This window comes from Hemicordylus capensis, chromosome 4 (assembly GCF_027244095.1).
Source record: "Hemicordylus capensis ecotype Gifberg chromosome 4, rHemCap1.1.pri, whole genome shotgun sequence".
NCBI lineage: Eukaryota > Metazoa > Chordata > Lepidosauria > Squamata > Cordylidae > Hemicordylus > Hemicordylus capensis.
In genome coordinates this window covers 214275174-214300712 of record NC_069660.1, presented here as the reverse complement: position 1 = coordinate 214300712, position 25539 = coordinate 214275174, and the positions used below count along the sequence as shown (strand labels likewise).

Sequence of the window (25539 nt, the reverse complement as noted above, 5' to 3'; positions counted from 1 at the left end):
AGGCCCATAGTTGTCATGGCTGCTATGAACTCCTGAGCCTCCCCAAACAAATTGGTCCCGAAGTGAACATTGAAGTCCCCCACCATCACAAGCATAGTTGTCTTTTGGGGTTCTGCAGGTTTCAGTTATTTCCCCTATAACATCTACATGAATCTACTAGGAGAGGTCATCTGGAGATTTGGCCTGAGGTGTCATCAGTATGCAGATGATACTCATTTGTATCTCTCTTTTTCATCAGATGCAAGTGAGGCAGTGACTGTCCTGAATCAGTGCCTGGATGCCCTAGTGGATGAGGGTGAACAAACTGAGACTCAATCCAGGCAAAAGTACTGCTGGTCAGTGAATGATGTTCATTGTGTTCTAGACGGGGTTTCACTGCCCCTGAAGGACCATGTTCACAATCTGGGGGTGCTCATCTACAACAACAGCATTGTTGCTAGAGGCTCAAGTGGCTTCTGTGGCTCAGAGTGCCTTTTATCAGTTTTGGCGGATATGCCAACTGCGACCATACCGGGTTAGAGATAGCTTGGCCATAGTTAGTCATGCTCTGGTAACCTCTCGCGTAGATTACTGCAATCTGCTGTATGTGGGGCTGCCTCTGAAAATGGCCCAGAAACTGCAGTTGGTACAAAATAGGATTGCAAGATTATTAATTGGGATTGGGCAGTTTGATCACATTATGCCACTGCTTTGTCAGCTGCACTGGATCCCAGTCCATTTCTGGGTCCAATTCAAAGTGCTAGTTTAAGCCTTTAAAGTCCTAACCTTTAAAGGACCAGGCTACCTAAGAGAGCACCTTACCCCATATGTCCTGATTCGGACCTTAAGGTCTTCTTTGGAGGCCCTGTTCTGAGTGCCCCTGCCAAACAAGGCCGTGTCTGCCTTAACATAAATCTGCACTGCTTTTCATTTAGTGTTTGCTCTGAAAACTCTGAATACTAGGAAATTTTGTGCCACATCACTACATATTTAGAACTGTACTATAATTCTTCCTCTTCCTCCCATGGTTTTGGAACTGATATTGTAAACACACAGTCTAGCTGGCAAAGGTGCAGTTTTCTAGGGAATGGAAACGAAGGTCTACCTGCGCTATGACAGAATGCCAAGCTGTAATTTAGTACATACAGTGATTTATTTGAGTCTTTCCCATTTTTGTGTGTCCCCACTATAAGGAGGACCCTGCCTTCACTATAAGCATGTTCTATATTTCTCAAAGCCTGAGTAGAATACTGAGTATAATACTCAGTATAATAAAGAATACTGAGTATAATACTCAGAATATTATACTATTGATTTTAAATTGTTTTAAAACCAGTTTTAGTTAAAAAGGGTGTTGTGCATAGACATTGGCTGACATCTTGATTAAATTCACTCGAGGAAGTCCTATTGAATTTAGTAGTTTTTTAGAGTTATTCCTGACTGGTACTATTGAGTAATTTAGTCAAAATGTCAGTCATTGACAATTTGTTATCAATATCAAGGTCTATACATAAATAAACTTAATCTTAAATTGAAATGAGGCTTTTATCCTGCACGATCACTGTGCTCTTTATTCCTTTTCTTTAAATATTTACATGTGTCTTATTTTAAAACTTACCATATTATTTTGAGTTCTGCAAAAGTAGAGACCACTGGTGGAAAAGATTGTTTAGGTATTTAGGAAAGTGATGCCGATTCCTTGTGCAGTGAATGTCAGTGATTCCACCCAAGCTTAGGGTTCCTGATAGTATTTCTTATTTGAGTCATATCATTCATTTTGAAAGGATGCTCCTGATCTGACACCAGCCTATTTCTCAGAACAAGAGGGGTGCCTTGATTCCAAAATGATGGTTCCTAGAGGCGCAATAAGGCCCAGACTTCCAGGCACAAGACCACCTCCCCTGCTCCCCTGGAGGGCCCCAGCAGTGCACTTGCCAGCAGCCAGTGCTGGGAATCTCCTCCACATGGCAGTGGCGTGGGCTCCACAATGCCCAGCATGCTGGCAGCCTGATGCTGGCCATGGGGAGACTCGTTCCCTGCATGGGGAGGCTGCTGCTGTTATCTCTGCTTCCCTGACCTGGCCATCAGCTGTTTGGTGGGTGGGAGGGGCTAGCACCAACGACTCTTCCTGCCTCATATCTCTGCAGCAGTGTGGACTGGAAGGCTGCCCAGGAGCAGTGGGGACAGTGCTGGCTGACCCCAGGCTTGTGCAAGCCCTCTGCCCTGCCTCTCCACCACTGCTTGCTTGTGTGCTGTGCCTGCCTCATCGTGGGAGCCATGCAGAAGGTGTTGTGTGGGGGAATATATGTGATTTGTATAGGTTAATCCTGCCCCGCACCCCCCAGGTGTATTTCTGAGATGGTGTCACTATTTGGCACAGATGCAGGGTAGGATGGGAGGGCTCTGTATATTTAATTTGAAGCAGATTGGTCATTGTGTTTGTTTTTAATAATTTTTTGAATTCTTTTTTACATTTCAAAAAAGGCCTGTAAGTGGCTTGTCTTATGAAAAAAAATTACAAAACCTTCCAGGACAGAATCTGCCCTTTGCCTTCATAAAAAAGGGCAAGTCACTCTACTTTTCTGCCCAACCCTTTAGATCTCCTGGAATGGCTTGGTATAGGACTTTGAAATTGGGCAGAGATGTGTGTGTGTGTGTGGGGGGGATATTCTGTGTATTTAAACTGAAGCAGATTGGTTAATGTGTTGATTTTTAATAATTTCTGAATGTTTTTTAAACAGTGGGAATTGTGTGCTCAAGAATGCTGTTTGAAACCATGGAGCTAGTGTGTGTGAGAGAGAGTGGGGGGAGGAGGTCGGTCGGGATAGGGAGAGAAGAGGATGCTTATTTTGCAAGGGTCCCTCCCCAAGCCTACTAGGTCTCCAGAATTACCTAGCTGCACATCTGACGGCTCCAATATTCTCTAGTACATAGAACAGAACGAAGAACTCTGTAATGCCCCTCACTTGTGATCATTTATTATAATGTGTATTCCGGGAAGAAGCAGAGCACCAACGTGCTCTCTGAAAGTAGAAACAGTGGTCCAGATCTGATGGGTTGTCAAGCTAGGAACTTCTCTCCTCCTCCACATTTAGTATCCCTAAATGTGGCCTCGTTTTACCAGATCAGCCTCCTGAGTCTTGATGTTCCCAAGCCCCCTTCTATAGCGCCTTTTCCCAAGTATTGCAATAAAAGGTTCCCCTCCCCCCTCCATATTCTTCCAGACATTGGGCCGAAATTGCTGAAAAGCATCCGCCGCCGCCCCCCTCCCCGCCCCGCGCGCGCCCTTCTCCGCATTTCCACACTCCACCCCCTTTGGCTTCCTTTCTCCATCTCTGTCACACCGTCTCCCTCGCTCGCTCCTTCTGGACTTGTCTTTATTTGGCGCTCCCGGAAACCGCCTGGGCTGCCTGGCTCTCCCTGCGTGGCTTTTGTGAGTGACACCGGCGCACATTGAGGAGGAGGAGGAGGAGGAGAGAGGAGGAGGGGGAGGGCAAGCCAAGGGGAAGGAGGGGAAGCCAGTGCGCGCGGCCACGGATTTTCGTTGCAGAGCGGAGAAAGAGGCAACACGGCTCACCCGCACAGGTAATTTAAGAGCAGCCAGTGGCGGGGAGGAGCCGGCATGGGCGAAGCAAATCCACCCTGGGATGCGGGCGGATTAGCCCCCAAAGCGTGGGCAGGATAAGGGGAGCCGTTTCGGCCGTGAAGGGGTGGGGGTGATGCGGGGAAGAGGCTTGCTGGGCGTGTGAGGGGCGGCAGCAACAGGAAATTGTGCAGAGAGAGGGGCCTTGCCCGGTAGTGCCTGCTGCTGCACCTTCTAGTTGGCTTGAGAGGGGCCGGGGGCGGGGGGAGGCCTGAGAGAGTGGGTGGGTGCAGAAGCAAAGCGAGGTCTGCTGCTGGGGTGGGTGGGAGGCAATTGCGTTGAATGTGGTCTTGAGAAGGGAGATCTGGGTCATCATCTCGCCTGCATCCCCTCCCCAACGCATGTGGGGCAGTGGCCTGCTGTTGCTGCTCGAGTTGCCATTTGTCCCTTGGTCGAAGAGACTAAGTTCCATCCTCATCCCACCTCTTGAATATCATAGGTGTGTGGCTTGTTTCCAGGGCAAACGCTGCCAAGTGCCCCTTATTTCTGAGAAGGTGATCTGGCAGCGGTACCTGGAAGGTAGTTTGGTTTTGTGGGATTTTACCTGGTTTCATGCTGCAGCATTTTGCAAGCTTTCTGCTTAATAAAATAACCTGTGCATAAACCCCACCTACTCACTCACTCTCTCCCGGTGGTGATAACTGTCCATCTAGGAAGGAAAAAGTACCAATTTCTATTATAATTAGAACTGTCACTAGGATTTTGCTTTTCACACACAACATGATGTAGGGTGACAGCGTTACAGCAGCATTGCAAAATCTGTGGTATATAAAGTCTGCTTTACGCTGTAAGAAAACCACCTGGCTATTTCCTTTGATTTGTGTCAACTGGTGCTGTTATATTTTGGGCACTGAGTGGCTCAATTTGTCTAGTATTGTTTAGGAACAACATTGGACTCTCCATTTGCTGTAAATTACCTAGGGCCATGAATGGATGGTAAAAAGAGATGAAATCCAGAGCCACTAAAATGAATGGGAATCTTGCCATTGGATTCAGTGTGGTTTGGCTTGTGCTCACACAGAGCTTAGAAAGAAGCCCATTTGAGAGTGAAACAAGGACAAGTTATTTATTTATTTGTTTATTTAAGGAAGATGTTCTATGTATGATTTCAAAGAGATAAGATATTGCAGAATATCAATATTATATATTGTAAAGTGTTTTACTGTTATGGATTTTTTTTTAATCCAAGGAATATTCATTGGTCAACATCCAGACTAAGGAGGTACTATTGCAGCGAACATGCAGCATGCACTACAGGTGAGGGGCAATTTTATTGAGCTTCCCTTCCTTCTGAAGCGCACTGACTCCCAAAAATGTGCTTCGGAGAGTCATGCAGTCCCCAGGGACATGTTTTCAGGAATCACAGTGGGCTTCCAAAGGAAGGGAAGATCAACCAGTATCACCCCTTGTAAACTGTGCTGCGGATTCACTGCACAAGCACTTCTTTAGTCTGGATGTTGGTCATTCTCTTTAGTTCCCCCTCACCCTAATCTTTATAATAAAGATTTAACTACATGTTGGATATTAAATGTGCTACTAAACAAAAATAGAAGACCTTTTCCTATAGTAATGTATGTGGCATAATGCATAATTTAATAATATCATTAGACATCACAATCTGTATAGGACTTTTTTCTATAGCAAGAAATAAAATAAAGACTAATATGAAAAGCTATCTGCTATGATTATAGTCAAATGCTACATAATACTTATTTGGGTTAGTCTTTTCTTCCTTCTGAGTGCTGCTCAGAGGAAAGAGATGTGTAGTCAACACAAGCAAATGAATAAAACATGTTCTCTTAATTAAATAAAAATGAAAAGGGGTTGTGCATTATTCACTACTGCACTAAGGCTAATGCATCACTTGGTTTGGGCACCTAGTGCAGACTGTGGTTCTCACTTCAGCAAAAACAAAAACAAAAAACCCTTAAAGGACCAAACACTATTTCAAGTGTTTGGGAAGCCAACTGTAGTGTTGTCAAACTTTTGTAATATAGAATACTAAAAGATGCAAAGTTTCAGTTATTACAGACTGAAGCCATAATTTATTCATACAATAATTATGAACTGGAGGAATGGATTAATTCCAAATGGGATGAGGTGTGAAGGCCTGAATTAACTGGGAAGCTTGACAGACAAAATGATTTCCAGTACTGCTCACTGGAATGTTCATTTTTTCTCATCAGGCTCATCATTGGACCTTTCTCTGTAGCCACCATCTGTGGACACACTTTGATGATGTAAGACAGATATGGTAGCCAAATAATGTGGAGAGGGGTGATATTTTGGTCACATAGCTTGCCTCAGCAGTCCACCTTGGAGAGGCTGAATAATCTACATGGGTGGAGAAGGACGGAACTCTGGAAACAGGAGGCTGTATTTTCCTTCCTTGATTTATAGCTCACTTGGTTCATGGCCATTGGCAAGTCATTTATGGCTTTATTTACACAGTTAGTTATCCTGAGATAATTAATTTGAGTGCCACTTCTGTATGCACACAGTTTGTGATTTAACTATGGCTTTTCTCCCTCTGGTTTGTCATTTGTATCTACTTCATGCTGAGCAAAATGCTATATATTCCATAATCCCTACCTAAAAGTGTAGAAGTTGCTGTATTTGAACAGAAGGCTCTAGGATGTTTCTGTTCAAAAAGAAAGTGCAGTCTATAGGAGCTGGGATAAGTGGTTATATGGCAGTTGCTGAAGAAAACCACAGTTTTGAACATAACTATTGTATGATATTAAATTGTATTATTTGTTACTGTATTTATATGGGAAAGGTGACTCAATGGTTGTAAAAGCCATGTTAAGTTCTGGAATTTGGAGCAGATTTTGCATTGATGTTTTTCAAACAAGAGTCATTAGCTAGTTTTTCCATACAGTATATGATATGAAATAATTATATCTGTTAAAATAGTAGTTAGTAGAACACTTTCCCATGAGTTTTTGAAGCAGCATTGCAAATTTATCACTTATTCTTAATAACATGGAAGATATGATAGATTTACAGGTGATTGTTTTTTATCTGGTTGCTTAACTTTACTGGCTTTGATTTAAGGTATATTGCTATACATTTGGTAAGGCGATTTGCTTGCCTCCAGTAATTGGACTGCAGGCATGTAATTAAATGGGTTACTTTAGGATGTTTAATTACATTAAAAGGCCTGTGCTAGTGATGGCAGAAAGGGTACTCTAAACGCTGTATGACCATTGGTGGAGGAAGTACTTAAAATGTTACGCTTCATTGGCTGCAAAGAAAAAACAAAACAAGACAAAAGATAGGCATATGTGCATTATGGCATATAAAGCAGCATTACTGATTAGGAGGATGGGCTAGGAATGTGGGTTGCCTTGGTAATTTTAAGTCAATCATTCTCACAAAGGCTGGTGTCTAGTTGCCACAGTAGAAAATAAAATAATGAAAATATCTTTAGACAATGATTAATAAAGCATTAATTCAAAGATGAGAGATTTATGTTTTCATATATGATATTGATATCTGAAATAATAAATTGTTATATAAAATAATATATTTAATTTAAATGTCAAAGGCTTCACAACATTCAATACAAAATGGTTAACAAACATAAGGCCTCTTATGTGTTAGATCTCAATGTGACAATGAGATTAAAAGATTTCACCATAAAAATGCTCAGTTGTTTCCAATCACGTGCTCAGTCTGTTAAACATATACAAATATATTTTTAGATTTATTTATTTATTTGTATAGCAAAATTTTCATTCTCCTAATAATATTCTTTGCCATCGTTTTGCTCCCCCAAGCTGGATAGAAGAAAATAAGATAGAGATTCAGGATTTTTAAATTTTTATTTTTTGCTGTTATTGTGAAAGTTAATTGCTGGTGATGATGTAGAATAGGGTGTGTATATGTACGTTGTTTATTTTTAATTTTATTCATACATTCATTCTCTGATGCTATTTTTCTTGGCTCTCTGTATTTTCTCTGTATTTTCTCTGTTTTTCTCTGTATTTATTGAACAATAATGAAATTAAAAAATCTAATATTAAAATAATAGAAGAATTTTCACAATGGTGCCCTACACAGTTTCTGGGGCGGGGGTAGGTCAGACTGTTTTTGTTGATTTTATTTTGGTTTATTTCTGAATTTTTTTTAGTAGAAATGAAATTGAAGTTTAGAATATAATTTTGAAATAAATGATGCCTGTGTTTATCTTGAGGTATGGATGTTCAGTTTTTTATTTAGTGGGGAATTGTAGTTTTGTCATTACATGCACATCATGTGTATTCTGCAAAATGTTGCAGTATATACCGTTCCTTGGCCCCTAACAAGAGGTCTCCTATTCAGGGCCCCAGCCAACCTGGAAAAGAGTCATGCTGTAGTTCTCCTTGGGGCATACAGAGGAACCTTTTAATTTTTCACCTTCTGAAATCTTCTCTCACTGTTCTATATTGTAGTGTTTCTCATCCACTATTCTTTAGACTGGTGTTGATCCCTGGTAGCTTAGCAAGCTAGTCCACATCAGTTTAGGAAGGTAGCCAGCTGATCCCTGGCTTCAAAAAAGTTGAGGAACATATATAATAGGGATGTGCACAGGAACATTCAGCGCTCCATTCTAGGAGCACTGAACTGGTTCTGGCAACTGGCGTTCGAACCAGTTTGGAGGGGGCGGGGGGCACTTTATTTATTTATTGATTGATTGATTTGATTTGATTTGATTTGATTTGATTTCTATACCGCCCTTCCAAAAATGGCTCAGGGCGGTTTACACAGAGAAATAATAAATAAATAAGATGGATCTCTGTCCCCAAAGGGCTCACAATCTAAAAAGAAACACAAGATAGACACCAACAACAGTCACTGGAGGTACTGTGCTGAGGGTGGATAGGGCCAGTTCCTGCGCTTGCTAAATAAAGAGAATCACCACATTAAAAGGTGCCTCTCTGCCAAGTTAGCAGGGGTCTAAGGGGCAGTCTAAGTCTAAGGGCTTTAAGGGGCAGGGAAGGCGCTGCCTACCTACCAGCCCTCACCGTACCGCTTCTCCCTTGCCGGGGCTCTTCCAAAGAGTGGGTGCACAGGGCTGCAGCATGTCTGCTTGCAGCCGGTATCAGCATTGCCATGCAGATGGCCAAGGTGCATGTGCGTGACGTGCGCATGCACACCGGCCATTTGTGTGGTGATTCTGATCCCGGCTGCAAGCAGGCATGCTGTAGCTCCTAAAGTCTGCTTTTAGGAAGAGTGTCAGTGGTGGGAGGGGGAGGGGGCTGGCAGGCAGCACCTTCCCTGCCCCTTAAAGGGATCCCCCACTATATAGTGCTGAATAGCTCAGAAATGGGGCTGGCTGCCAGCCGTGACACTGAGGACTTTATTGCTATATAGATATAGCATAGAAGAGAGAGAGAGTGTCGTCGTTTTTTAATTTCATGGCACACATTTCACCACCATCGCCAATGGTTTACTACATGCTCCTATATGTTTTCTCTCCATTTCTCCTTCCCCCACCCCACCCCACTGCTTCCCACTTTCAGTATTCCATGGCTCAACTGTCCTCAAGCATAGACTTAATTAATTAAACTCACACAGTCTGTCCAGCTTCCAGTTCCTATAAACCCTCCCTTTCCCGACCAAGGGGTAGAAGCAGGGCTGGCCTCACCTAGGGCACCAATTCTTTGGGAGTATATAACAGAGCCAGAATATAGCACTGCCAGTTATTCTTTCTCTCCCTCTTGTATTGCATCCCAGAAATACTGCACAGTGATGCAGTAATAAAGTTAAAAGTGTGTGGCCGAATCAGTGTCGACTCCTAGCAACCACAGATCCCTGTGGTCTTTCTTTGATAGGAGGGGTTTACCATTGCCATCTCCCGCACATCTCTGCAGAGGTTGGAAACAGTCCTGTATTTGCTCAACTCTGAGGGATCTATGCAGGCTTCTTTAAAAGAGGTCTTATAATTGCCTCCTTAAGACAAGAAGGCATCCTGCCCTCGCTCGGAGAAGCATTTATGATTTCCACCCAGCTACCTACAACAGCCTCCCTGCTAGATAGAACAAGCCATGTTGGACAAGGGTCAAAAGAACAAGTGGTAGGCCTCACCACTCGAAGCAGCTTGTCCACATCCTCAGGAGTCACAAGCTGAAACCGATCCAGTCGAATCACATAAGAGGTGTTGTTGGACACCTCCAGTTCAGACATCAGATTTGGAGTCTCCATCTAAGTTGGTCCAAATCTGAGAGATTTTATCTGCGAAAAATTCTTTAAACACATCACAGCGAGTAACTGATGACTCCAAATTCTGGTTCAAGGGAGGGGGAGCAGATACTAGTCCCCTCACAACCCTGAACAACTCCACTGGACGTGAACTTGCAGAGGCAGTATGGGCAGAAAAGAACTGCTTCTCTGTCGCACACATTGCCTGAGCATAGTTCTTTAAATGTGCTCTATGTCATAATCCGTCGGATTCAAGTCGAGTCTTTCTTCACTTGCACTCTAGTCGCCTACTTTGCCTCTTCAGCCCCCGCAGATCTTCTGTATACCAGGGGGCCAATTTTGAAGCAGGTCGGAGGGGACACTTAGAAGCAATCATGTCTACTGCCCTGGTGAGCAAGTTGTTCCAATTCTCAACCAGGGTATCAACAGGATCACCGGCAAAGCCAACATTAAATCCCTCCAAGGCTTCTTGGAATCCTACTGGATCCAATAACCTCTTCGGGCAGACCATTCACCCCCTGCGGAGGTGGGAAGTGGTTGTAAGTCCAACTTTAAGCAGATGGTGGTCCGTCCATGACAATGGGGAGATCACAGGAGTCCCCACCCACGGAACACCACCCTAATCAGAGTAAAAGACCAGATCAAGCTCGTGACCTGCAATGTGCATCGATCCAGAAACCGCTTGGAATAGGCCCATAGTTGTCATGGCAGCTATGAACTCCTGAGCTGCCCCGGACAAATTGGTCCCGAAATGAACATTGAAGTCCCGCAACACCAAAAGTCTGTGAGACTCCAACGTGAGTTCCACAACCAAGTCCATGAGCTCTTTAAGGGATTCCATTGGGCAGTGGAGCGTTCAGTACACCAGCAGAAGTCTCAGTCTATCTCTGGTCCCCAAACTTAAGTACACACATTCAATATGGTCTGATACCCTAACAGGGACCCTAGTGAGGAAGATGTTATTCTTATAGACCACAGCCACTCCACCTCCCCGCCCACATCCCCTCAACTCCTCCTCTACAGAATATCCTGGAGGGAGAAACTGGGACCAAACTGGACCACTAGCCTCTCCCAACCAAGTCTCAGTAATACATATCAGGTCGGCCCCTTCATCCATAATCGTCATGGATGATTTCGGGTTTATTTGGACTGACCTGGCATGGTAGAGGAGCAAGATAAGGTTATGTGGGTAGTTCTCCTCGAGGTCAAAGAGCTGGCAGGACAGTCAGAAGGGGAGACAGCTATTAAATTTCTGACTACCCTTTCCTTGGAATGGTCTGCTGACCTGCCAACATTACTTCTTCTATTCCCCACCACCACCGGAATAGCTGCCCCATATTCAACGAAGGTGTCCCCGTGTCCCCATCTCCAGATGAACCCAAAAACATTGCAACAACTTCAATCCAATTCAAAAACAGCTTAAAACTAATTAAACAGAAGCTATTGAATATCTCCCCCTATACAAATATCTGGACCAAAGGTCTGGTCCTCACCCTCGTTACCCCCCCCCCCCCAGTGTACAATTCAAAGGCATACAATACAAAGGTTTTATTAAGGGTGAAATGGGGGTACAGAAGGTAAGAGTTTGGTTCGGAAACACAGTCAATCTTGGCTGATATTTTAACTGAGAATCTTACTGGAAATAATTTAGCTAAGGTCTTAATTATCAGTATAAATTAGGTTGGCTAAGGCTCTTAGACCAGAGTGTGGCTTAAGGCTTGGTGTGGAAAGTGCATGGGAAGTGGTGAGTAGATTTTAGAAGGGTAAGATGTTAGTTTACCTATCCTTCCCTGGTAAGTTGGTGCATCCATTGCACTTTGTCAGAGAGGCCTCCTCACAGGGAACAGGCAGGAAAGCAGAGAAGAGGAGTAAGGAGCGAAGGGCTACAACTCACGTGTACGAGAGTCCATAGAGTAGTGATCTTAACAGATTTCAAGACTCTCTGCTTTTGGCACCTCAAAATGTGCCCTGAGGCAATTTCCAAGCCATTCTGCCTACCCAGAGGGTGGCTCAATAGCCCGGCATACCTCATTATCAAAGGGATTGGAGCCTGTGTTCCCTTTAAGCTGAGCGGCTGTCTTCCCACCCACAAAATTTTAGCCCCCTGTGCAGCAGTTTCAAGCAGCCACACAGTCTCGTGCTGGGCTGGGCTGGGCTGCAGTCTGCTTGTGCCTTCTCCTCCCTCATTTCCTTCTCCCTTGCTGCAGCCCTCCTGCCTCCCCTCCACATGCTTTTTAAGTCAGCTTGTCTGGCCCCTCTGCTTCTTGCCACCTCCTGCTCCTTTGCAGCTGTTTCCCGGAAGAGGTACTCCTCAGACCATGCCCTCTGCTCCTCTTTTGCAAGTAGGCAGTAAGTGAGACTTGCCACTTGCTCCTTTGCAGCTCTTTCCCCAGACCTTGCCAACTGCTGCAGGCGGCAGCCCTTCTCTGAGTTTTTTCTCCCTCAGCTGCAAGGCTCTCCCAGTGGGCTTCTACATGGTCACATCCTTGCAAGTCAGCAGCTGTGGCTTGGCAGTGGCTTTCTAGGTGGGGATGGGAAAGGCCTCTCTTCAATTTATGTGTTACTGCTGTCACTATCCACCACTTGTAAAGCCTGGGAAACTATAGCTCCTTGGGATATGCCAATATGCTGTTCCTCCTCCCTGCCCTCCTTGTGACTTCCAGACATCTTGGAATTATGTTCTTATACTCCTCTCTGCAAGCAGGTGGCAAGTGAGCTGCTGCCCGCTTCTTTGTGGCTCTTTCCCCAGCAGGCACTCCCCATAACTTGCTGCCCACCCAACAGGACCAACAGGCTGAACAGGTCTCCCTGAACAGGTCTCCCTGAACACGGGCAATGAGCCCCTGGTGGCGCAGTGGTAAAACTGCCGCCCTGTAACCAGAAGGTTACAAGTTCGATCCTGACCAGGGGCTCAAGGTTGACTCAGCCTTCCATCCTTCTGAGGTCGGTAAAATGAGTACCCAGAATGTTGGGGGCAATATGCTAAATCATTGTAAACCGCTTAGAGAGCTCCGTCTATAAAGCGGTATATAAATGTAAGTGCTATTGCTATTGCTATTGCTATTACTTTCTATCCGCTCCTGTCTCCACATGCAAAAAGCTGGGTTGCAAGCTGGGTGACAAAGGCACAATTTCTGCACTTCTGGTGCTAGGGAGAGGAATCACTGTTGGTGGAGCAGCTGTGTGTGTGGGAAAAGGTGAATGAGATTGGAAAGCCTTCTGTATTGAGGAAGAAAGGTATAGGGGGGAGGGGGGAGGCATTGGATCCAGGATTCAGCCAGGGGCTGGATGAGATGAAATGAACTGAGATTTGCTCAAGGCCTTCCATGTCTTACATTTAATTATTTTTACTTTATTTTTAATTTGTATTTTATATTTTACTGATTTTATGATAGTTGGTATCAGATACTACCATTAAATTCTCCACGTTTTATTGATTTTATGATACTGCAATTAAATTTTACATTATTTGTAAAATAATTTACATTTTATACAATTTTACATTTATAAATTTATTTTAAAAATAAATTTTATTTCCCAATTGTATGATACTGCCATTAAATGTCTGAACTTACCAAACTCCAGATGAGAATCAAGCCTCCTGCAACCCTGTCTTACAAGGATCTACAGTCATCCTGCTACAGCAGACTCCATTGCTGCATGTCGTCCTCCATGCTCCAAGCACAGATTTCCTTTCTTCTTCCCAGAAATCCCAGCAACTGCTCTCTAGATCCCACCCACCTGGTGTACTGTTTGGTTGCCTTAGAGTTCACCAGCCTGTCAGTCAAGACAAGGGTTCGCTTCCTGTTAACTCTTTAGAGGATGGGGAGGCTGGTCACTACAGAGTGGAACGATGGTTCAAGGAGGGGCTTAAGATCCAGAACCTTTTGTAAAGTTCTGGCTTGAAACTAGCAGATTTCACCATTTTAGCCATTTTTTTAAAAATACAAAAAATCAGAAGAGTTACCCATAGCTTAGAAAAAAATAACACAGTCTTGTCAATGTGGACTTCATTTGTGCCAGATTCCATAATGTTATGCCCATCTATTCCAGAAATATAAAAGGGGAGGGGGGCAAAAGGGGCATGTTGTTACCCCTTTTCATAAAGGCAAAGAGGTACACATCCTGGTGGAATGATGGTCCAAGGAGGATCTTTGGTTTCAGAAGTTTTTGTAAAGTTATGTCTTGAAACATAGCCATTTTAAAAGAAAAAATTCACCCCAAATCAGGGAATTGACCAAGCCTCTTCAAAGTTTCTACAAAGAGCTCTGCTCTCCTACCCCACATGTATGGCAAGTTTCAAGCCTCTAGGGCCAACCGTTGATTTCTGGTGATTCCCCCCCCTCATTTCCTCATTGACCATTGGGGGGGATTCAAATTTAAGTTGGAATTTGGATTCAAATTCTGAATCTTATCTGAACTCTGATATTATCAGAGCCAGCAGAATCCAAATTCAAAATTGTTGAAGTCAGATCAGTTCAAATCCAAATCCAAATTTTATGAACATGCACAGGCTCAATATCTTTCACCCTATAGGGATGTGCAAGCCAGACAGCTGGATGATTCAGCAAACCTTTAAAACCAAGAGTTAAATGTGAGGGGAAGAAAAAGCCTTTCATTTACCTATAAAACCAAGCCGTGGCTGTGGGGGCAGGGATAAGGGATGGCAAAGGAAGCGTTCCACCCCCACCCCTGCCGACCTCTCAAGTGACCTATTTCAGGCCTGGGATGGTGGTGGCGCAACGGTGGCTTCAGCACCCTGGACGACGGAGACAGCAGTGGGAGCTCCTCCCACCCACCACCAGCCTCCCAAATGACCCGGCACATGCACAGAGGCCCAAAACAGGCCACAGTACAGCTGCCTGGTCATTTGGGAGGCTGGCCGGGAGGTGGAAGGAGCTCCCACTGCCGCTTCAGTCTTCCCTGGCACCAAGGCCACAGCACCACCATCTCAGGCTTGAAATGGGCCACTGCATCACTTGCACACACACACATACAGAGAGCGGGGGGAATAAATAATACTTTCATACAGCTTTTTCTTTTGTCTGTGATGATCTATAGCTGAATCTATACTCTTGTTTTATGTAACAACTATCTTTCCCCTTGTGGCTTCAAAATATTCTAGTCTTCTATATTTCTAAGTGTTCTGCATATGTGCATAACATAGGCTCAAATGTAGCATTTCCTGCATTGCTGTCTTATTTTACAGTCATATCAAACCTACAGTACCTTCTGCAGTGACAAGTGTTCCAATTCAGGCTTTCCTTCTCTCTCCTCTTTCAGAAAAATGTCCTGGAGACTAAAAGTATATTCTCATTGCTGATCCTGCATTTGGGAGGGGGCCTGCTACATAGGGTGCCTCGTCATTGTCTTTCCCTGAAGTATCAACAGGGATGGATTGCCCTGGGTGGAGGTCTGGTGCAGAGCTTCCATGATATAGAGGTCGTCTCCTGTCTCTTTGGGTTCTTTCCCCCAAGTATGGATTGCCCATACTTGGGAGATTGCCCATAGCAAGGATGGGATGTCCTAGATGGGGACCCGATGCAGAGTTTTCCTCTTTAGGTCCTTTTCTCTGAGTCTCAGAAGGGATGGAAGGCCCTGGGAGAAGGCCTAATACAGAGTGTGCTTCTTTTGGTTCTTTCCTTGGAAGATCAGCAGGGCCGGAAGGCCCTGGGAGGAGGCCGATATGGAGGTAGCCTTTTTTGATTTCTCCTGGGAGTGTCATGCTCTACAGAGAGCCACCCCCATGGCTTTTCTTCCTGCAAAGGAAATGGGGGGGGCACCTCCTAGCTGCTTCCCCAGGGCCAAATCAGTCACTCAGCTTGGCTCTTTGCCTGGATCCAAGCCTCCAGCCGCTGCTTTGGCTCTTGGTGGAAAATAAGGGGGTGGAGAATAACATTTGGCCTCCTTTCCATTTGGAACACTTGGCCTCGTTTCCATTATTCCTGCCACCCAGCAGCCCTGAGTGGTTCACCTAACCCAGGGCTGCACCACTTGGGCCTTCCAGCTGTTGCTGGGTTACAGCTCCCATAGTCCCCAGTCACACTAGCCAATAGTCAGGGTTGATGGGAACTGTAGTCAAACAGCAGCTGGAGGGCTGGTGTTGTGCAGCCCTGCCCTAAATCAAGCTTCCCCTTCTGCATCACCACTCCATCCTCTTCCACAAGAGGCAGATCCCTCTTCAGGGCCAAAATCAGGCCTCCTAGCCATACATATTGGGGCAGACAAGCTCTGTATAAGCCTCCTGACAAGGAGCAGTCTATCTTGAGCTACCTCTTGAACCTCTCAGAACATCTCTTGGCCCCGTGTGGACTGGCCATAGAGCCTTTTCTGTGGCTGGGTTTGACCCAAAGACATTTTTACCCAACTCTGCCCAAAGAATATTCAAAGTAAGACAACTTTATTTTCTTTAAAATCAACTTTTTAATTTTAAGCAGTAAATATGCATGTTCTATTGCTGTTTTATCTCCATATCCCATCCAATTAAAACAAATGTTTAATATTTTTAAAATAAATATGCAGCATTTTATTGCTGGTTTTGGTCTTCCTCTTTTTCCTCCTCAACATCCAGCTCCCTTGGAGGAACCAGGATCCCCATGGTGGCTTCCACCCTTGCCAGTCTGCTCCGCAGTCTCCTGAGCTGTCCCCTCAGTGCCTTGATATTTTGCACACATTCCTGGCAGCTGCGGAGGTCTCTTTGGCCTTGAAGGAAAGAAAACGAACAGGGTCAAGGGGCCTGTCCTCCATAATACCAGTCCCTGCACTGACTTCTAGTCCCTTTCCATGCCCAGCACAGACTTCTCATCTCTACCTTGAAAACCCTCCATGGCTATGCCCCACCCTGTCCCTCTGCACTGATCCTCTCCCCTCCCCCAACTTGCACCCCGTCAGGTTGGCTTTTGCTCCTCCAGCTTCTGTCTACAGCCACCTGCAGGTCTCCTGCTCTCTAAAACTACTCTTTTTCTTCTCTCTCGCTGACCCTTGGGTCTGGAACCGCCACTCATGTGGGCCCACATCTCTCTCCTATCCTTCCAATGCAACCCACCTCCTCTGTGCAGCTTTTGGCTTAATGCCTCAGCAGAGGCAGCTCCGTCAGCTTGAACTGAATGCCCCTTATGCTTTCCTCCTGTTCCTCACTTCTCTCTCCAAAGCCAGACTTTAGACTGTATGCTCCTGGTGGCCGGGAACTTTTGCCCATGTACATTGACGACGCTATAAGGAGGATTGTGATAAGCACAATTGTATGTCATCCTCCTTGGTTTCCTGTTTCAGCCCAGCTTGAATTCAAAAGGGCTGATATTAGCATTCATATTATCAGCATTCATGAATTTAGTATTCACATTCTGCTCTTCCTCAAGCAGCTCAGGGAGGTATACATGGTTATTTTTTTCCTCCTAACAACCATAAGAGTTAAGTTAGACTGTGGGACAAGTGACTAGCCCAAAGTCACCCAGCGAGGTTCATGGCTGGATGAGAATTCCAACCTGCGTCTCCCTGGTCCTACGGAGGTGCAGCTGAAATACATATACATCATTCCCCCGCTTGTCCCACCTCAACTTCCCTCTCCTTCCTCTGTTGCTTGCCCATCTCTGTTTTTAGACTATAAGTGTTTTAGATTGGAAAACAACGAGGATGGAAAAGGGGTGCTGCCTCTGTGAGACTTACGGTCATTCAGCTGATGGAACTGCAAATCCATCAAACTCTGGAAAGTTTCCTTCACATTGCTGAGGTCCGGCTCTAGAGGAGGTGGGGAAGGAGGAGGAGGGGGAGAGGGATGCAGGAGGAAAGAAGAGGTGGAGGCAGATGGTGGGATGGAGCCAGCTTCCATTGAGGCAGAAGATGATGATGAACTGGACCCAGGGGTGCGGAGACATGTAGCAGGGCCTTCAGGAACATCTGCAATAGAGAAGAAGCAACAGGTGGTCAGCCGCAAACGCTGGCATACTACCACACCCGCCATCACTTGCCCTCACTGCTCACCACGAGAAGCTGTCTGAATTACAGGCATCAGAGCTTGGTCACCTGAAAGACAGAAAACGAAGGAACACTTCAGCAAGCACTGACAACCCACCCACAGGCCTCCCCTCCGAAACTTAGATGCAGACTCAAATCAAACATTTCAACGTTCAGGAGAAGGAAACAGAGAGCAAAAGAGCCATTTTTAGCCCAGCAGCAACTTCAGGGGTGTGCTGCAAAAGTACCTTCCTTTCCCCACCGCTGCAGCCGAACTTCACTGCGGATGAGCCTTGTACGCGCGTGTCCAATTTGCAAGTTGATGGCCCGGAGAGAACGAGGGAACTGCTGGGAAATGCGGCGAACCCTCATTTCTGCAACAAAGAGAGCAAAAGGGAACAAGTGTTGTATGCTCCGACCAGGCTGAGTGCTGGTGTCTTGCAAAAAAGGGCAGTGCTAGTGCTTGGTCCATCATCTGGGCTGAGTATCAAAAGTCCAGCTGAACTTTGTGCTGGGTGTCTATGCAAAAGGGTTCTGAGGTGCCACAATACTTACGCCGCTGGACATAGTCATTCTGTAATCCTTTGAGGATTTCTATTTCTTGTGCAAGATCATTGTCAGCAGTGGAAGGCTCTGGTAAGGGCTCTGACACAAAAGCTTCTTCCTTTGGAGTGCCAGTGGGGATGGAAGGACCTGGCACTGAGGTTTCCTCATTGACCTCTTCCCCCAGAATGTCATCGGTGATGTGAGGTCCTAGAAGGGATCCTGGCATTGAGGTTTCCTCTTTGAGCGTTTCCTCGAGAATATCAGTGCAAATGAGAGGTCCTGAAAGGGATCCTGGCACTGAGGTTGCCTCGTTGAGCTCTTCTCCCAGAATACCATGGTTGATGTGAGGTCCTGGAAGGGTTCCTGGCACCAAGGTTGCCTCATTGGGCTCTTCCCTCAGAGGGTCCCCCAGAATATGATGCAACGTGGGTCCCCCAGGACATGGGGCAACATGGGCTGGATTTCTGGGATGACCTGAAAGAGAGGAAATAAAGCAGGAATCCAGAAATGAGGATGGCCCATAGCCCTGATAGAAATTGCCTCCCCTTTCTGCCTAGGTTAACCAGCTGGGGTGCAGCCTGGGATTGTGGGTGAGGTGGTCCACCCAAGGAAACAAGCAAGGGATGAAGAGGAATACATTGCATAGCACTGGCAAGACAGCCCTCAGCAACTACGCTTCAGAAGGGAGTGCAATGGCCAGGCTCTATCTGCTGAACATACCAATGCAGCTGCCTTCTACCAAGTCATAGCCCTGGCCCACTTTGCCCTCCTCTGGCTGACAGCCGCTCTTGGGCAGAAGCCTTTCCCTGGCTAGCTAAGATCCTTTAACAGAAGATGAAGAAGACTCAACCCAAGACCTTGTGCATGCAAAGCACTTGTTCCACTACTGGACTATGGGCCCTCTTTCCTCATACCTGTGAGGAGAGAGACTTCTCCTTTGAGCAGAGTGGGAGCTGATGGTTCACATGGACTAAACAATGCATTTGCTCTCTGGCTGAAGCAACAACCCCCAGTCACAGCATTTTGACCTATGTGCGGGGGTAGGGGTGGGGCTTGAAAATCTGCCTGGACGCCATAAGCAGGAAGCATAGCTATGATCTGAGGAACGCAGGCCCAGCTCCGAGGGGCAGAAAACTAGGATCAGAGAAAGAAAGAAAGATTCTCTTTGGACTGATCTCAGAGCTCATTGGCCAGGAAATGTTGCCCTTGTTTGCAGGTGATCCTCCAATTGTCCAGTTACATGGATCCTAGCTAAGGGACTAGGAAACAAGACACCAGCTTTGGAAACAAGACACCAGCATGCTTTAGCTTCCTCTTCTCCAAGGCAGGGGAACAAGGCCCAGAGGATGTCTTGGGGCTGGGTGGGCAAAGGGTTCTTGCAGGGCTTTTTCAGAATTGCACCACTTCCAAGGGATGACCAAACCTGCCTGCCTGCTGCCACAGCCCTTTCCTCATCTCCTCCTAGAAGGGAGGGTCTCCAGATGTGACTTGCCCGGGCCCCCTGGTCTTTTCCAACACTTTTGGCTGCAACAAGTGCCAGCTGCAAAGGATAGAGGTGGATGAACCTGCCCTCCTGCAATTCATCCATCAGATGGGTGTCTGCCTATCTCTCTCCATTGTCAAAGTGAAACAGGTCTCCAAGGAGACACTCCCTGGGGGGTTGAGGAGCCCTGAGAAGAAGCATGCACTCTTGTCATCCACTTACCAGTCTGTGCCCCCTCTTCATCTTCATCCCTGCAGAGATAAGGAGAAACATTCTTAGTAGCAAATCACAGGAAATTGAGGGGTCCCCCCAGTAATCCAAAGGGGTGCTGTGCCATCCCAAGCATGCCCTCACCCATAATCCTTCTAGAAGGCCCTGCTAATTTTGGATGATTCAATACTTGGGAGCAGTGAAAGTAATTGCTATTGAAAGTCACTCACAGCATTTTGCTCAAATTGTTTTCACTTGGGGATTGACTGGTTGACAGGGCGGGGGGCAGACCCACTCTCGTAGTTTATAGATATGAGGCCAGCTTTCCCACCCCTCTCCAGAGAAGATTTTCAGCTTTTTAAAAAGCCCTCCCCAAAAAGGGGACACTTCAGCTGAAAGAACATACATGATGTTTTGTTTTGTTTAAAAAATGGAATAAGAGGGTTTAAATTTCTGACAACTCGAATCCCCGCCTGTATGTTCCCCAGACTATGGGAAACACCTATATCGGGCAGCAGCAATATAGGAAGATGCTGAAAGGCATCATCTCACACTGCGCAGGAGATGGCAATGGTAAACCCCTCCTGTATTCTACCAAAGACAACCACAGGACTCTGTGGTCCCCAGGAATCGACACCGACTCGATGGCACACTTTTACCTGGGTTTGGGCTATGTCAGAACAACCCCCTCCACCCCCGTCCCTTTAGCTGGCCACACCAGAGCCAAAAGCATTAAGAGGAGACAAGAGGGGGAAAAGCAACTCACTTTGGTTCTGCCTCTGGGTGAGACCTATAGGAACATGAAAGAAGAAAAGGTTAGGCATGTTCTTGGAAATAACATGGGGGTGCTGGCAGAGGGCAGCTTTCGAAGTCAGCTTCAACTGGTGGGCAGGATTCCCCCCCCAAAAAAAACCCCAAGTGGGCCCACAGGGGCCAGCCAGTAGCTCCTGGGTGCTACCATTTCACAGGTCTAGGACCTGCAAGCTTAAGAAATACAGTGGTGAGCGGGAAGTCAATATTTACTTAATTAGATGTAACGGGATTGTTAAGATATTGTAAAAACCAATAAAAAAATTTAAAAGAAAAAGAAAAAGAAAAAAAAAGAAATAAAGTGGAAATCAGCCCAGCAAGTGACCTTCGAGGGCCACCTGCATTTCAAGGAGAAGCTGTGTGGTGTGAATACTGGTGGTGAACTTGTGACCACTGAAGTCCACATAGAGAGCACAATCGCATGTAAAATAATGGAAGGGCATCTTTAAAAACCAAGTCCAGACAGCCATTAGATTTAGCTTCCCCATCATGCCGGAGACTTACCTACAGTTCACCCATGACCAGCAGCCACCCATCCTGACAGCTGAGATGATAAGCTGATGATAAACTGGCAGCCAAAGACAGCCAACTTATCAAAGATGCTGCAGCTTATCTAGAATGCTGCCAAGTGAGCCTCCTGCAGAATCCTCACACAAGTCTCCAAGGGGAACCATGACGGCAGAATTCCGTGGCTGATTGTGAGATCGCAAGATCAGTTACTGGCCACGCTGGTTCTGGTTTGAATCCAAACACTGTCTTGGTTGTGCAGCTCAAAGTGTCAAAGCACCAGGGGAGAGTCACCCCTGTCCTGCCCTCCCTGCTCCCCACATGTTTTCCACCTAATCACTTGCTGAAGTCCCTTAGCTAGGAAATCCCTCTACATCACATTTAGCACTAAGGCCTGTCTCTGTTCAGAATACACAAAAAGGAAAGCCAATTAACTTGTGGAACTAGGTGTGGTGATGATCCCTGGCTTAGATGGGTTTGAAAGGGGGTTAGAAACATTCATGGAGGAGGAGAGGACCCTCTGTGGCGATTAGTCAGGATGGCTATAGAGAACCTCCAGGTGCACAGGCTGAATCCCAGATGCTGGGGACATGCAATGGGTGTGGCTGTTTGTTGCCTTTGCAGTCTTTCATGAGTTACAGAGGATTCAGATGTTACAGAGGACTCATGCAGGTTTATTATAACTCTGCACTAGCAGTGGCTGCAGCCCACCCCTATCCACAAGCATCCCCGTCCTTCAGCATTTGCTAACAGAAGGGAAGAGGCAAATGAATAGAAAGTGACAGAGAGGGAAGGAGGGGGAAATGAGAAGGACAAAGAAAGAGGGGAAGCAAGAAAAATGATGGTGCCTCACAAAGAATGAGCGAGAGAAACAGAAGGCTGTAGTGTACTTTTTGTATAAGGTTATGAAATGGAAAACAAACAATATTCAATTATCTTGCCCCCACCCCACCCCGTTACATCTTTGGAAACAACCTACAGTATGTCCTTATTAAACTCCATAGGCCCAACTGCACAACATCTTAGTTTCCACTGCACATTTTTTTAAAAATGCACTGCATAGAAAGCACCCAGCTGCACATCAAAATGAACCTTGGACTAAGGGACCACCTATTTGGCCTCCCCAAAGACCCACCACGGCAGCTCATGGCCCCACAGTGGATGGATGAATCCTCCCAAGGATATTACTCTTACATTTTTAGGGGACAGGCCAAGAGCATTCTAGCTATTGCTCCCTTGATTGATTGATTGATTGATTGAGTTCTGTCAAGTCGGTGTCGCCAGGGGGGTATCTATGGTAGGGCAGGCAGGGCACATGCCCTGGGCGCCACTTGAAGGGGGGCGCCATTTTTGAAAATTAAAAATATTTTTAAATGACCGTGGAAAACAAAATGGCCACCATGCATGCTCAAATGGCCTCTGTGAGGCCTGCCAGGCCTCGCAGAGGCCATTTGAGCATGCATGGTGGCCATTTTGTTTTCAGCAGCCATTTTATAAAAACATATTTTATTTTTAAAAATGGCCACCGCACATGCTCAAATGGACTCTGTGAGGCCCTAGAGGCCAGTGGGGGGAAGTGGAACCTTTGCAGACCCCCCCCCCCCCGCCTTTAGGAAGCCCCTTGAAGGAGCTACAGGTAAAAAAAATTAAAAATTTTTAATATAATATGTCACTGTACACATATTCAGTTTGGCACTATGTACAGAGAATCAGGGCTTGTGAATACTGAGCTGAAGCTTATGAGTTAGGATTATATTCATTTGCTCTTACTTTGCTTCTTGTGATAAGTGAGTTGGTGTTTTTTTTACATTTATATCCCGCTCTTCCTCCAAGGAGCCCAGAGCAGTGTACTACATACTTAAGTTTCTCCTCACAACAACCCTGTGAAGTAGATTATGCTGAGAGAGAAGTGACTGGCCCAGAGTCACCCAGCTAGTCTCATGGCTGAATGGAGATTTGAACTCGGGTCTCCCCAGTCCTAGTCCAGCACTCTAACCACTACACCATGCTGGATCCACTTAAATGTGATGTCTTAATAATATGGCTATTAATGATGGGTTTGTCTTTGAATCAGTGTGAGATCCTTAGTATTAAGGCCCACTGGGAGTTTCTTGCTCTCTTTCTCTCATTTTAACTGTCTTTCTGAAATACTAGAATATATTCCAAGCAGTGACACAGTTTACTCTGCATATCCTTTAATTATTTTCAGAGTGTCTGGGAAAAGTCAAATTCTCCATTTATTTTTAAAACTTATGTAATAATGATGCTACAATGCATAGTAGAGAATTAGACAGGCACTTCTGTTTGGTTTTCCAAGTACACCTCCACATAGTATTTGGGTATTTTATGAGCCCCAGCATACTGAAATGTGTAGTTTTCCAGCATTTTTCAGTCTGGATATGTCCACTGCTAACTAGTTTTTGAAATATTAAAAGATTAACGAGCTTGACTTGTATTTTTCAGCTGATATTATGGTAAAGTTATCTGAAAAATGGTGTCAGATGTTTGGACAGGGGGCGCAATTTCAGTGCTTGCCCTAGGCGCTATTTTTTTTTAAGATACGCCTCTGTCTGCATGTAACATGTAGCTTGCCCATTAGTTGTAAACAAAAATAAATAGAAACATAAAATTGGCTCTAGAAAGACTAGCATGGGGGTACACAATCTGGATTGGGGCTTCAGTGGAGGCAAAGTATTAAACCCTCTCTGCCACAATTCTGATCCAGTTTGTGTATCCCCATGCATGATGTTTACCAAAAAAAGAAGTGAAATGAAAACTGCAAGATCAACAGTCACATTAAAAAGAACATCTGGTTTGACCCTTTGGCATTGACCCTTTTAAAGTTGCTTCTTCAGCTCATAGAGCTTTGGCTATGATTTAAAAAAAAAAATCAAGGAATTCTAGTCTTAGATATTTGATAATGCTTAGGGATTTTTATTTCTAGCAGAGATATTTATTTGAAAACATATCCTGTATGTCACTTAGCAGGACAAAGTGTTTATAGCCTCAAGTGAATTATGTCAAATGTGTGAAATTTGTAGAATAAACTGACGAAGGTTTGGAACGTAGTCAAGGTTGGATATTTGATTTGTTGTTATACTTCTAAGAAAAATCAAATGTTTTTCAAATGTTTTTTGACAAAAATAAGTGTGTCTCCTTTTTTGAAAAACCAGATATATTTGGAACCTGATATACATAACATATAATAACAGCCCTGATGATAGTACTGCATCAGTTAGCTGAGACGTAGTCCTTAAAATAAAAGGAAATTTCTACTAAATAACGTGGTTCAACAGCTATCTGAAATCCATACTTGATATGAGACAGCTAATATTATTTGTGTTTTTGGTTTTTCAGAATGGCAGATACGCAGGCTTTGATGGAGAGGTTGGAAAGTGCTGTAATTAGACTGGAGTCATTATTATCAGGTTCACACAGGAGTGCTGGAATGGAATGTGGAACTGTCAATGGAATCAACGGAGGTATGATTCTTTTCAGAAGTTGTATTTCTTGTTGGGAATGTTGGGAAAGGGAACTCAACTAGTAAATGATACATGGTGGTAACATTCTTCCAAAATAAGTTGAGTGATTCCCAATTCCTCACCATCCTGCCCTCAAATTAGCAATAAACAATATTTTAAGGGCTGCTTTGGAAAATGCCCAATGGCAACATTAAATTTATAATTAATTTAATTGACCACATAAAATATTTCTGTTAGTCTATTAAATATACTGTCACTGTTTCCAGTTTCATTGCTTTTTCAGTTGTACCATAGATTGTTATAGTATAGGGTTGTAAATATCTGATGAAATAAGTGTTGCAAATGTGAGAATACTAATTTTGCGATTAGCAATACAAATATGATTTACTGTACAGTTCCTCAGATTCATTTTGTATAGCCAGTATATTTCATTTTACATTTATATCTGTTTATAAGCATTAGACTCACTAAGGCCAACATCATTTCTGTTATTTACTTGTAAATGTTTGCTTATCCTGTCTCCTTATAGCAGTGACCTTTTTCTGCTCTTTTCTGCTCTAGTGCCAGAAATGCATCACACACGTGTGATGATTTAGAAAAAGGAGAATAAAACTACTATAAGCTAATCATGCTTATCAGTATAATGCTATAATTCATGTTTTACATTATCCAATTATGTTATCAGCCCTTCTAATTTTACTGCAAAATTTCATAGTGTTCATTCTTTTTTCTTACAATAA

General features: G+C 44.8%; 2 protein-coding genes across 9 annotated transcripts in view; one reads left to right on the top strand and one right to left on the bottom strand.

Annotated features, from left to right (window-relative positions):
- The first annotated feature begins 284 nt into the window (after positions 1-284).
- Positions 285-25539, top strand: part of CAP2 (cyclase associated actin cytoskeleton regulatory protein 2) — a 105855-nt gene continuing 80600 nt past the window's right edge. For 3 of the 8 annotated variants that reach the window (XM_053246693.1, XM_053246692.1, XM_053246688.1), the window contains exons 1-2: positions 3431-3564; positions 24675-24799. In XM_053246693.1, coding sequence (XP_053102668.1) covers positions 24785-24799 — 15 coding nt within the window. In that variant the 5' untranslated portion in view covers positions 3431-3564; positions 24675-24784. The other 5 variants (XM_053246690.1, XM_053246695.1, XM_053246694.1 and 2 more) reach the window with 5 other exon arrangements.
- LOC128323481 (uncharacterized) lies at positions 16223-21423 on the bottom strand. Its single transcript, XM_053246697.1, has 8 exons — positions 21315-21423; positions 20767-20790; positions 20013-20041; positions 18317-18781; positions 18010-18135; positions 17789-17830; positions 17474-17704; positions 16223-16510 (listed from the first exon to the last, which is right to left on the bottom strand). Exons 1-8 carry the CDS (start codon positions 21344-21346, stop codon positions 16335-16337), a joined length of 1125 nt encoding a protein of 374 aa, XP_053102672.1. The 5' UTR covers positions 21347-21423; the 3' UTR covers positions 16223-16334.

Coding starts and splice junctions, on each gene's coding strand:
- LOC128323481 (XM_053246697.1), bottom strand. CDS start 21,346: ATGGGTGGCTGCTGGTCATGGGTGAACTGTAG. Junction 20,791..21,314: donor TGGTCATGGGTGAACTGTAG/GTAAGTCTCCGG, acceptor ATGTTCCTATAG/GTCTCACCCAGAGGCAGAAC. Junction 17,831..18,009: donor GCAGCGGTGGGGAAAGGAAG/GTACTTTTGCAG, acceptor TCTGTCTTTCAG/GTGACCAAGCTCTGATGCCT.